At 40.8% G+C, this 12,500-nt stretch overlaps 1 protein-coding gene across 13 annotated transcripts in view; it reads right to left on the reverse strand.

Annotated features, from left to right (window-relative positions):
- Window positions 1–12,500, reverse strand: part of TNRC6C (trinucleotide repeat containing adaptor 6C) — a 98,897-nt gene that overhangs the window by 22,491 nt on the left and 63,906 nt on the right. For 6 of the 13 annotated variants that reach the window (XM_066332086.1, XM_066332084.1, XM_066332092.1 and 3 more), the window contains exons 6-11: window positions 5,901–6,110; window positions 4,522–4,688; window positions 3,789–3,893; window positions 3,266–3,346; window positions 2,584–2,641; window positions 2,236–2,381 (exon numbers count right to left, since the gene is read on the reverse strand). In XM_066332086.1, coding sequence (XP_066188183.1) covers window positions 2,236–2,381; window positions 2,584–2,641; window positions 3,266–3,346; window positions 3,789–3,893; window positions 4,522–4,688; window positions 5,901–6,110 — 767 coding nt within the window. Of the gene's footprint in view, window positions 1–2,235; window positions 2,382–2,583; window positions 2,642–3,265; window positions 3,380–3,788; window positions 3,894–4,521; window positions 4,689–5,900; window positions 6,111–12,500 lie in introns of all 13 variants that reach the window. The other 7 variants (XM_066332090.1, XM_066332091.1, XM_066332083.1 and 4 more) reach the window with 4 other exon arrangements.

A 12,500-nucleotide genomic window follows, 5' to 3' on the forward strand; every position in this document is an offset into this window, starting at 1 on the left:
AGGAGCTGATCACTGATCATGAGGGTAGGAAAAAGGAGACTTCATTTGCAAGGTAAGAATTTCAGAGTTCCAAGCCAAACTCTACACTTGAAAAAAAGATCCCTTCTCTAGGCTTATTTCTGGTCTTTTAAGGATACTTCCAGGAAAATCTGACATGTTTTTCTTACAAATCTGATGGCTCCAGAGGACACCAGGTAACATCTTCAGGCAAACTTGACACCTAAGCACAGCACAGCTGCCACCAAGTGTGAGAGATCACATATCAGGGGTGCATATTCATTCCCTCAAGGCCACTGGATTGTCTCCCTTGTCCTTTTATGGTGCTACAAGTCAAGATAACAGCCTGAGAAATAATAAATTAACAAAGCACCGAGTGCCCAAGATTGACTCGGTGTGACACGGAATAAAGAGCACCTGCAGCAAGTGGAGAAAGCAAATACTCCAAGGTGATGTTGAACTGCACAGACCACCCCTGATCCAGGGAGAACAGGGAGTTCAGTGGGTCCAGAAGCAAATGTCAGGGCTGGAAATTTTCCCTCCTCGAATGTATAAAGTTGAAAAAATACTAAGTGCTGGCTTTAACTGCTTAGAGAAAAATGATGGAATCTCAATGCAGGTGGGCTGAGAGAGTGGTAACAGTGAGCACACCAACCCAAACTACAACTTCATGAAAAAGAACCTTGCAGAACTTATTGAAGACTCAGCAAAGCCAACAGAAGGATGATGACTTGATAAAGCAATAAGTGAAATGAGGAATGTTGGTTGGAGTGCTCTGTCCAGCTGTGTGGAGAGCTTGTTCTTCACTGAGGATGATGTAAGCAGAACCAAGACAGCTCCAGTCTCACACTCTGAAACAGCACCTCCAGAGCAAAAAGGGTTTGGAGGAGTTAGTCTACCAGCATGAGCTGTAAGTCTGGAAAAGAATTTCTTTGAGGGAAAAAATCTTCCGTGTTCTTAGAGTAGAAACTATATTTATTTAATTCACTTAGCAAGTTGCTCAACACTGTGATAGCTAACAAATACAGTGTGGGATTATTTCCTTTGTTAGAGCCAAGTCACTGTGACAGATAATGCCTAGACTGATAGATTTTACTTGCTGTATGAATATTAATGATTTTAGTACTCCCTTCTCGATAGTTGTGTTTAACATATGTTTCCAGAATTATGCATCATGCTGCACATAATGCACCTCTCTCTCCAGCAAGAATTTTACTGCTGAAGATATTGTTATCCAAGAAAAGGAAAGGCTAAGTGGCATGCATGCATCTTTTGCGGCCTTCAATTAACACGTTCATTAAAGTCTGCCATTGCTCATAATGAACTTCTTGAGCAGATATCATTACTGCCTCACACCCTCTACACAGCTCACGTGAAATGAATTGATTTCAGCACAGTTTGTCAAAAGCACTGATTTCTGTGTTCAGAATCCTCACCACCCATCTGTATGAACCTTTAAATACGCTGGGAAATACAGAATGACATCTGAGATTCTTCTTACCAATAATTTTCAGGGGGATTCTTAGGTGATTCGGTAAGTTTCTGCAGGACTTTCTGTCAAGGCTGTAAATCTCATTTCCTACTGAAGATCTGGCTGCACTTTTCCATATATTCTTTTCTTTAGTCACTTTGAATCCTGGACACCATAAACTACTGAAGCCTTTTCCTCAGTCATTAAATAATGCTGGAAAATATATCATATGTGACCAAGGAAAGAGAAGCTCATTGGAGGAGCTATTTATGACTATGCATGTCTTGCATGTCTGCTTTGAGACTTAACAAAAATACCTGAGCTCCTCCTTCCTATTAGGGTACTGAACTTTCACTGAAATTTCTAAGAAGTTCAAAACTAAAAGAAGAGAAATTAAGAGCCTAATTCTTGGAAGATTTTTGCCTTGGTCTTGCCTGATTGTGAATTTGAGCAAGGGTCACTGACTGGACTCTCACAGAGTCACAAGATTCCTGTGCTTAATTTTTTTTTCCATTTCTACTTCCACTGTGTTACTGACTCCTTAGGAAGTTTTCAAGTGTAAAACTGGAGATGATCATTCTTGATTTCTCCGTGAGAATCAAATCATTGATCCTTTCCACAAGGACTGAATTTCCCTCAAGATTGAAAAAAAGACAAGAAAAGGAATAAAGCCCTATCTATCACCTTTCCTTCTACACCTTCTAAGCAGACAGTGAGAATTATCAGTCTTTCTACACTGTGCACACTGTGACTTGTGCTGAGCTCACCTTGTCAAGGAAGGTGGGGCGGTCCATGGAAGACTCTTTGGAGATTGGTGGTGGGCGGCAGCCAAGGGGTTTGGTGACCATTCCATTGTAGTCGGTCACTCCCATTCCACGCTTGTCCATTTCCACCTTCTTTTCCAGCAGAGCACCTGCACAGAAAGGAGAAATATATTGAAAAGGTCAGGCGGAGGGAGTAAAGCTGCCAACAGCAGTTCAGAAAAATATGTCTTGCTTACAAAAGCAAGGCAAGGAAATAAATATAATCCCATTTGAATAGAATCAAATGCTCAGAATCATGCAGGGTTCCTGTGTTGCTTTGAAGACAAAAAAGTTACTTACACAGATACTTACTCATGGCCTGATCGAGATTCATACTGTTGCTCTTCAAGGCCTCTTCCGCTGGCTCTCTCTGTCAAAAACAGGAATTATGTTAAGAGGAAAATTGATCACATTCATATGGTTTCAAAGTAACCTGAGAAAACACACACATCTCCTAAATACTGGGTTTAATGTTTACTCAGCAGCCTAAATAATATCTGTGTGTGGTTTTTTTCTGCTTTCAGCAATTCCCACAATTCAGGTACTTCAGTTTGTCAAGGAAGTACCGGCTCTACAAGGTGAAACACATTGTTCTGTTTAAATGTCTTCCTGTTCTCCATGAACAACTCAAATACCACAATTATATGATTTTCTCTAAGAAACATCCCAGCTATACTCTCATTTCACCTGTTTAATAAAATAGAGGAATGGGAGGAGATTATTACTGCAGTTCAAAGTGCGACCTGTTGTTAGAAAACTATGAACTTCAAAACGTTATAAATATCCTCATGGCAAGGATACCCCCAGTTGATCTCAGAGCATTCTATAGGTTTACAGCAGATTTCTGAAATCACAGTGTGTGTTTAAATGCCGGTCAGAACCTACTTCCTGGCGTGGAGACTGAAGATCTGGGTGTAGCTACAGTCTGAACCAGCCACAGTGAGAAGGACAAGCTAAAAGCTAAGGCACAGTGTGCTGGCTGAGCACTACTCACAGGGAAGCCCATGTCTGTGAGCTGTTTTATCAGACGGTTCATGATCCAGGCCTCATCCTGCTTGCTAGATGTCTTCATGCCCTTAGTAAATAAATGGGAGAGTCCATTAATGGGCTGCTTGCCACGTTCATTGCAGTGAGATGTACATAAAAGAAATGGTAAGTGGTTTTTATTAATAACACATGCTACTGAAAGATGTATTAGTACATTAATTCAGAAAGTATTGAAGAACCCTCCGAGTAACGCGACTATGATTCTCTTCCCCCAAAAGTGTAAAATTTTATCTCAGCTGAATAGGTGTTCAGTGTACTATTTAGTATTTGATTTGCTGGCCACTGAATTAAAGCCACCTTTGAATTTACGTATTTCATTTTAATCCTTGGCAGAAAAATATAACGAAATAAAGCTGAAATAGTACAACACTTCCTGAAAAACATTCCCAAAAACAAGTTTGCAACCTTGAAGTTAAGAATGTTACTCAGTGTATTTTCTTAAAAACAAACAAGAGCGTCTAGATAAACACCTTTAAAAGATCTCTGTGCAGCTTTTCTATCACAAAATCCTTAAGAAGTCTCTTCCTTTCAGTTCTCCAGAAAGTACCAAGGGACAAGCGCGGATTTGTTTTGGGCTGCGGACAGTACAAGAAACAACCATACTTGATCAAATCACCGGCCTAACTGTTGGCTAATGGAATAACAAACAAAGTGGCTATATGCATTCCCAATTCCTTTAAGTTACAGCCTGGCCTTGTCCTGAAACAAAGACTGTGCAGTGGAAAATTTCCTCACACAATTGTCTATGTTCTTGGTTGAGTGCAGCATTAACACAAGTTCGCTTTGTTCTCACACACACACACACCGTCCTCACAAATAGAAAAGAGCTTTTTTTGTTAAAAAACTCCATCACAAACTACTGTTTGCTTTTCCACCACCATGGGAAGAGTCTGAAAGCCCCCTTAACATCTTCTCTTTCTGTTAAAATATTATCATTTCTTTAGAATACATGGAAGCTTATAAAACTTAAGAGAAAACAAAAACTCGCAAAGCATCTGACATGCTTAAATTTAAAAGATCTCCCATTTTCCCCTGGAAACAAGGTAGGCTGTACTTGAGCCACTGTAGTGGCAAGCTGTGCTTGTGTTCAGGTGTCAGAGGTTTAATTTCAGGTGTAAGGCACCAGCAAATTTGTGAAAACTTATTCTGCAAACGTTACACTAATTCCACTCTTTCTGGAGAGCGTCTTTATTTTTGTCTTACCTTTTGAAGTCCTTTCTTCGGGGCATTCCCCCAGGAATTACAGGAGGAGCTGCTCTCTTGTGAAGCAGTATTATTCCACATATCTCCTTCTTCATCTTCCCACTGACTAGTACTGAGATTCACTTCATCCCCACCACTGCCCCAGCCTTCTTGCATAGATTTTGAAGCTGGAGGGAAAGTGGGAGAAGAAAAATCTTACTCAGTTTCCTGCAAATTTTACAGAAATAGCCTTTTGTGCCATATCCAATGTGCTAAAATGAGTATTTTCAAGAGATAAAGAGGTTCATCAAATAGCTTAATTGGCATTAAAATGATAAGAATGTCTTATTTGAAGCTAGCAAGAAAAAAGAAAGTTCTTTAAGTACTTAAAGAAGAAAACAACCAGCAACTGCAAGTCCTGCTTTTTCCAGAACCAGTAAGATCTGTGGTCATGGCCACTTCACTCTCCTAGCAACAAGGAACCAAAGCATGAGCACACACTTGTTAATTTTGCTTTCAGTGAATCTCACCATTTTACCTACCACATCCTTCCATGAACAAACCAACTTTCGAAGTCATTAATGCTCAGAAACTCATTCCCATCTTGAAGAATGGAATCTGAAAGGAGCTTGTGGGCTGCAGGAAACGCTTCATAGTCAGTGATGAGGTTGTGGCACCTCAAGTCTGTTTTATTCTGTTTACTCTGTTTAAAGCTGGGATTACGCATCTTAAGAGCTCTCACTCCTCCTTTTTATGTTTTCTGGGACTTCTAATGACGTCTCACTATGGTATTTTGTAGGAGTGAAACTCTAGGCAACCTCAACAGCCAGAAGAAGAGTCTAAAGCAATCATTGTGGCCCTCAGGACGTTCAGAGACAGAGGATATTTATCAAATACCAGGAGCTAGGAATCACGAAGCAGGAAATAGTTCAGGATGTTCCTGAACCTGGCAACAGTTTCAATGGTTGAAGAAAACACCCACTCACTCAGTTTAACCCCACATGAGGTTGTTATGATTAGTGGTTCTGAGGTGTTGCTTTTCCTACCAGACTCAATTCTATCTTGGCTGTTCTCCACTGCTTCTCATCCCAAAACAGGTCTCTTTTAGACACCAAGGGTTTAAATCCTAGTCATGTTCTTCTGTAGTTTCACAGTTTCCTGCACGTCTGCTCTGCTGCTTTCCAAACACACAAAACTACTCTCCTTTAAATTTACAGAGGGATGCACTATAATCATATTTCTGAATTAACTGGTTATTTGGACCAACGTGGCCTTGCTACAGCTAACACAGTTTTGAGAATGAAACCATGAAGGCAGCCTGCGACTGCAATGCACAGAAAAGCAGGAGTGGCAGAAGCAAACCCCCTGCCATGCCAGGACAGTGGCAGCCCTGTGTGTACCTGGTTTGCACAGTGCTGGGGCAGCAGCTGGAGCGTTTGTTCTTCCATAGGTCCCTGCTGGCTCGGCAGGATTCTCTCCCCACCCGGTCCCACTGCTGGGGGGCTTCCCCCACGCCGAAGTGCCATTATCAACTGCAGCAGAAGGGGAGGAGGGCTCTCCCCAGGAAGCTTCGCTCTTGGTGTGGACAGCAGGCATCTCTCCCCAGCCTGCTGGAGCAAGGCAAGGAGAACAGTGATGAGAGGAAAGGTTTCTTCATCAAATCATTCCAAAAAAACTTTAAATTTTACTCAAGAGCTTCTCCGGAAAGAGCATGAATCAGTAAGTACATACAGTGATTGTAGTTAAGTATGTTTTTTTAAAAAATCACTTAAATTTGGTCCCAAGAGTTTTTTTCCTAATTCAATACTAATGCCAAGTTGTCAACACAGAGAGAGGGGTTTTCTCCACAGCCAGAAGCAACCAGGCTGCCAAGTGAGCACGACGCTGGTCCCAAGGAGCAGCTGCTCCCACCTGCCCAGGGCCAGCATTCCAGACACCAGGACCCCAGTCTGAGTTGGGCCTTGCTTCACTGAAAGATTTCAACCTGTTTTAGCTCTTTTTCACTGTTTACTAACTATAAAATCTCTTTTCTCATGCCCTGGCAGTAAGATGCTGTTTGATTGTTCCCACTTTGAGTGAAGATTATCTGTGCTGAATGCATTCCTTAAAGCTTTTACTACAGCTCATGGTTACCTACCTATCCGTCATCACTGACCCTCGACATCATGATAAATATTATTTTAAGGGGAACTAATCAAGACTGCAATTAGGATCCATAATGAAACCACAGGTAGAAGCCATTGTTTTCCTGCAGAGTATTACATTAACCCACAGGAAGACGTAAGCTACTCCAAAGAAACAGCCTTAGTCTGGCTCAGCTTGAACGTAATGCGCTTAAATCCATCTGACACGATTTTAGCCCTGCAGCTGAACGTGGCAGGAACAGCCACAGGGCTCCTGAGCCTACACAGCAACACTGCCCAACACAGCAAAGGGGGAAACTGCACTGACAACCATCCTTACCAGAGACTGTCTGCAGAGAGGACTTGGATCACAGATGGAGTTCAAGGTCCTTTGTAAAAATGCACAGCAAGCAAGAAAACAAAATCCTTACAGACACCTGACCCTAACCTAGTTTTCTACAATTGTAAAATAAAATTATATCCCTTTACGTGACAGCTGAGATCTCAACAAATATTGTAGAATTCAGTCTGCTTAAAACTTCCACTGGTAATTAGGCTGCTAAATCAGGAACTTGTGCTCTTTTCACTGGAGATGAATGTTATTAAGATGAATATTTTATAAGTGAATGACCAGATGCTGCTTTGCCACAGCACTATTTCCTTTTTTTGCTCCACAACGGTATCTGTAAAAACACTCTGTAAAGGTTTCGAAAAGCAGAAACAACATTTTCTCCACAAATTCACATCCAGGACAGGTACGCAATGGCAAGGGAGTGTCTAACAGCACCTTGGAATACATTGGAATAACCAAAGAATAGTGTTTCACTGAGCAACAAGTCCTTGCAGAACTCAGTGAGCTCCACAGAACTCCTGTAACCAGAAACTGCAGCAACATCCATTGCCAACAACTCAAACATTGCCTGGCAGAGAAAACAATCAAATAGATGGGCCCAGAGCTGTGCAGTGCTCCTGCTCTCCTACATTACATATTTATTTTAGGCTCTACTCCTTCCAGCCACTGCAGCTCTCTCAGACACTCATGCAAGTGCAGATGGCACAACCCAGGGCCAAACTCTCCACTGGCACGTTGCAGCTTCATAAAACTCCTTCTCCATCAGCAAGAGGCACTGAATTTAAAGCAAACTCCTGAAACAATTCAAAATGTCACTGTTTCGTTCAAGTGATTTCCATTTGAAACAAAAATACTGTGGTTTAGGCTCTACCAACATCCCTTACATTTCTGGTTATTTTAAGGTGAGTAAAGAAGATAAACTGGCAGATCCACAGATGTGCCTTAATGAACCTGTACTTAACATGACAACTTCCTTGGTGTTGCACCTGAAATGCTTATTTCAAGGTTCCTGCTTGTATCTTCCAGCCAACTTTATTTAAGGGAGGCTTTATTTGAATTTCTGCCTCACTACTCAGGAGGCAACTGGCAGACAAGTGTGTGTATTTAATCATATTGGCAGCTGAAAAAGATTAACTGCAGGCAAATGAAACAGAAAACAAAACATCTCTCCAGCACCAACCAGACTGCAAACAGGGACAGTGCAGAGTACTTACATCTCCCTGACTTCATGCAACCTCTATTGGAAACTACTTAATTCAATTTATGAAATCATCCTTAAAACACAATCCATATATTAAAAAGCCAAAGTGTGCTATGTTATAGAATAAAAACCTCAAAAAAAACTGGTTCCTCTGTTGCTCTTATAAATTCAACAACTTCCACTAAAGGCCACAGATGTGTAGTGTCCAAATTATTTTAAGTGCTTTTAAATGCAGTAAGCAGGAAATAATATGGGTTTACAAATAATGGGGGATCCAGCCTTTACTAACAGAAAATAACATGAGTACATAAAAGCAAACAAAATAAATACATAAAAAAAGTTTTCCAAACTATCTTAAAAGTTAAATTTAAGTGCAGGAAATTAGTAAATAAAAGCTGAAGGCTGCTGGAGAAATGACCTGTGCACTGCAAAAACTCCCTGTCTGTAAATTCTGGAGCGTGTCTCAATTGCAAACCTGTTTTCCCTCTGTGTAAATACTGCTGTCCCAATGCTACTGTCTCAAAGATATCTTTTTATGACTCCAAATAATTTTGTTTTAGGAAGTTTAAAGGTGAATAAAGTTATTTTTGAATAAATAATGGAAAATTCTCCATAGCTGTTGGGAAGGCAAACCAAGACCTTTGAGTGGTCTCAAAACCTGAACCTGCCAAGCATTTTTAACAGTTCTGCTTGGAGAAAAGTTCCTGTTTTCTGATGAAAATAATACAGATTTATGCTCTCCTGGTAAAAAGCTCCTTAAAACCCACCCAGATCTGCATAAATGTCATTTCACAACAGAGCCTGCTTCATTTAAAAGCTTCTTTGGCAAAAAAAGTTTCAGTAAAACCTTTTGGCAAAAAGGTTTTAGTACTGAAGTTTTTAAACAGAATTGCAAGAAATTAAAAGATCACAGTGAGTAATAAACACGGACACATTGGCAGAGCTTTGTTTTATAGAAATAAAAACATAATTAACATTGGGCCACAGCCAACAGGAAATCCTCAAGGGAAAGTGAAATGTTAACTAAGCTGTGGCAGGATGCAGTTGTTTTCCCTCAAAATAACCCTATAGCTATTTGGATGGTAGAAATTGTTTTCCTTCAAGTTGCTGGTCCGTGATAAATACCAGAGCACATGAGTACAATACAGGCAAACCAAAATATTAGAACCTTATATAGATAAAAAAAGAAGATATTAGGCAGAAAAGAGGTTGCTTACTAAATACACATTCGTTATTCTGGGTTTTATATATGCATTTAAGAGCCACCTACAACTCTTAATCTTTCAAATCCTCATTTTCTGAAAGGGATTCCAGTTCATCACTGAGCATTCAGAAAGCTCTCATTTGGGTTTCAGCAGTGGCATCACCCCTGTGTGAAGATCGAGGGCAGCTCTCTCAGCATCACTTGGCTGGCCCCTGAGACCTGGCTGCTCATGGGCTGAGCATCCACCAGAGGGTTTTAGGTTTTCACATGTGCACCCTAAAGGAGCCCAAAGCTGAGCTGCTTTCAAATCCATTCTGATGGAAGTTCAAAGTAAGAAAAACACTGTCATGCGAGCTGCCACTTCGTGGCCCAGGATTATAAAAGGAACAGAGATGTTTGGAGCTTTCAGAACTCAGACTCAGTTCAGGTTTTTAAAACTTAAGCTCGTCACTCTCTAGTAACCACAAAGACCTTAATTTGTGACCTACAATCCCCACAGGGAAGCCTGTGTTATCTCCTGTTGTTTCTTTCCTCAGCTGGAGGATGCTGGAACCCTGCCAGGCTCTCCTGATGTATTGAGAACAGGAAAGCATCAAGCCCACTTCTCAGCATTTGGAGGGATGATCTGATGCTGTTTGGGATCCAAAAATCTCTTTTAATCATTTCTGTTTGCAAAACCTTTTCTCATTTCTTATTCCCCTCATATCAAAGCTGCATGAGTTAGAAGTGCTAGGAAGAATTATGCACAAGTAATTTAGATTAAACTCCAACTTAACTCAAACCCACCAGCTTTCTGCTCATCTTTCTAAGTAATTCACCACTGCCTTGAGAACAAGAACAGATAAGATACAGAAAGGACTGTATCTATCACATTATCTATCCCCTTCCTCCATCTTTTTTTGCCCTCCTTTTCCAATGGAAAATGAAACTCCTTAGAGTGTTCTTTATTTTCATCAAGTGTTTACCAACATCTGCTTCCCATCAACGGCTTTTAAGTTCTGCCTTCAAAGGATCTGGAGAACTTCTGGGGATGGGTGACAACTTGAATAACAAGACTGCAACTTGGCCTCTATTTCCAAACTAATAAAGCATAAACTTCAATCCTAAAAGGCACTGTTAATCCTTTGTAAACCCCTAACTAGTGCTGCATAGCAAAATTAAAATCCACCTCTTCGCTCGCAGGACGTGTGACTGGGACAACTTCCACCTGCACCACTCCTCCCTGCTTATACAGGAATGAAATCCATGATTCCTTATTCATTATATTCCCTGAATGTGACTGGCAGAGCACACCATGACCCATGCAGGTGACAAGACGCCCACCACAGAGCTCAAGAGTTGTAGGATTTTATACAAACACTTAACTGTGCCCTATGGCACAGGCTCGAATAACACAATCATGCTTTGCATGGAAAGGAGCTGCTGCTGGCTGAACTTTGGTTGTGGATTGCAGAAGTCTCCTGCTTACAGGATTCTTGTCTCCCTCACTGCAGAGGCTGGAAATGCACAGCCAACTGGAGAGGGAATTGGAGTAGGAAAAAGAGTTAAACAGCACAACTCCGAAGTGCAGAGCCCTGTCTGCGTGGGAGGGAAGACACTCACTACTTGCTTCCCATGTTTTGGCAGTCCCAGCTGGGAGATGATTTGTAGATGTTTCAGGTCTGTGTACATTTCCACCCAGACCACGAGGATGTTGCTGTGCAGCTGCCACGTGCTGCCTGCACTGGGAAAACGGGGCCTCCTGCACTCCAAGGGAAGTCACTGGGATCACTTGGAATTGCACTGCTGCCCCGTGTGCGAGATAAGCACAGGAATGGTCCCTCTCTGGCACAGTCACAAGTAAACACGGGCAGAGCTCAAGGCACAAGGGACTGACTGCTCCTTGCTTCCATTTAGACAAAAATCCTTCAAAGTATTTCCATGTTTGGCCTTTATACTTGTACTGTATTAAGTGTACAGAGCAAAAATACATAAAATAAGGCTTAACTTATGCCTGCTACAACTTGATCTAAATTTTAAATTGTCTTCACTTTTACTCATTTCATACTTTCTTGCATGCTGACCTAAGTATATTCTGAGAGCTGGCTTTGCTTATCTTGGAAAATTAAAAAGAAGAGAGAAGATTTACTCATCTTAAAAGATCTTAGAATGTTTCTAGCTCACATTTTTCAAGAAGCCCAACACTCACTTTAACCTGGTCAGGGGGCAGCTTGAGCAGGTTGGTCACATGTTCATAGACAGCTTTCTGAATAGATAAAAACATTGCTTCAAAGAACCTCTTCCTTTGCTACTGTCCATTCTCCAGAGGAATCACTGCAGATTAACACCAGTTTTTAAATTCCATTTTCAACATCTGAAGGGCTCAGGACTGTTAAGTTTTCCTCTATAAGACGTTCATTATTTGAAAACCACTAACAATGCATTGCTGTGCATGTATGAACAGTTTTACAAGCACCAATGTAATCCTCCAAAAATCACCTTAATGAAAAACAAAACCTCATCCAAATACAACCAAAAACCCACTTCCATACTTCCATTACAATTCAGGAATCTGAATTCTTGTCTCATGGGTGAAGTTTTAAATATGGATTAAATAAGCTAGTCACATATGTTGGGCTGACCAAGTACAAAGCCATTTAAAGATTTCTCCTTCTGGAGCACATTATTTTATCAAAATAGCTAACCTCTACTGTTAATATATTTGACCAGAGTGGGGAACATTAGACTATTTTTACACAGACATTAAAGCAAATCTGAATCATTACAAAACATCAAAGAGAAAAAGGATGGGAACGAGAGAACAAATCCCACTTGGAGAAAAACGTGGGTAAAAAGTCAGTACTCAGCCATGATCACAATGAAACAAAACTTGGAAACAAAACTCAGATGGAGAATTTGAAAGAGAACTGCATGATTAGATTTATTTTGGAGAGCTCTGTGGTCATGATATAGATATGGGCTGCTAGTGTAACTTTTATTTAAATCTCTCTCTTTTAAGCATTTTTCCCATTTTCATGCATTTTTATTCCTTGCTGCTTGCCTACAACTGCACCTTGCCTTTGATTAGAAAAATTCCTAAATGCCTAAAACCTTGTCTTTGAAACACAGCTGAAGTTAGGA

This window comes from Sylvia atricapilla, chromosome 18 (assembly GCF_009819655.1).
Source record: "Sylvia atricapilla isolate bSylAtr1 chromosome 18, bSylAtr1.pri, whole genome shotgun sequence".
NCBI classification, from domain to species: Eukaryota; Metazoa; Chordata; class Aves; order Passeriformes; family Sylviidae; genus Sylvia; species Sylvia atricapilla.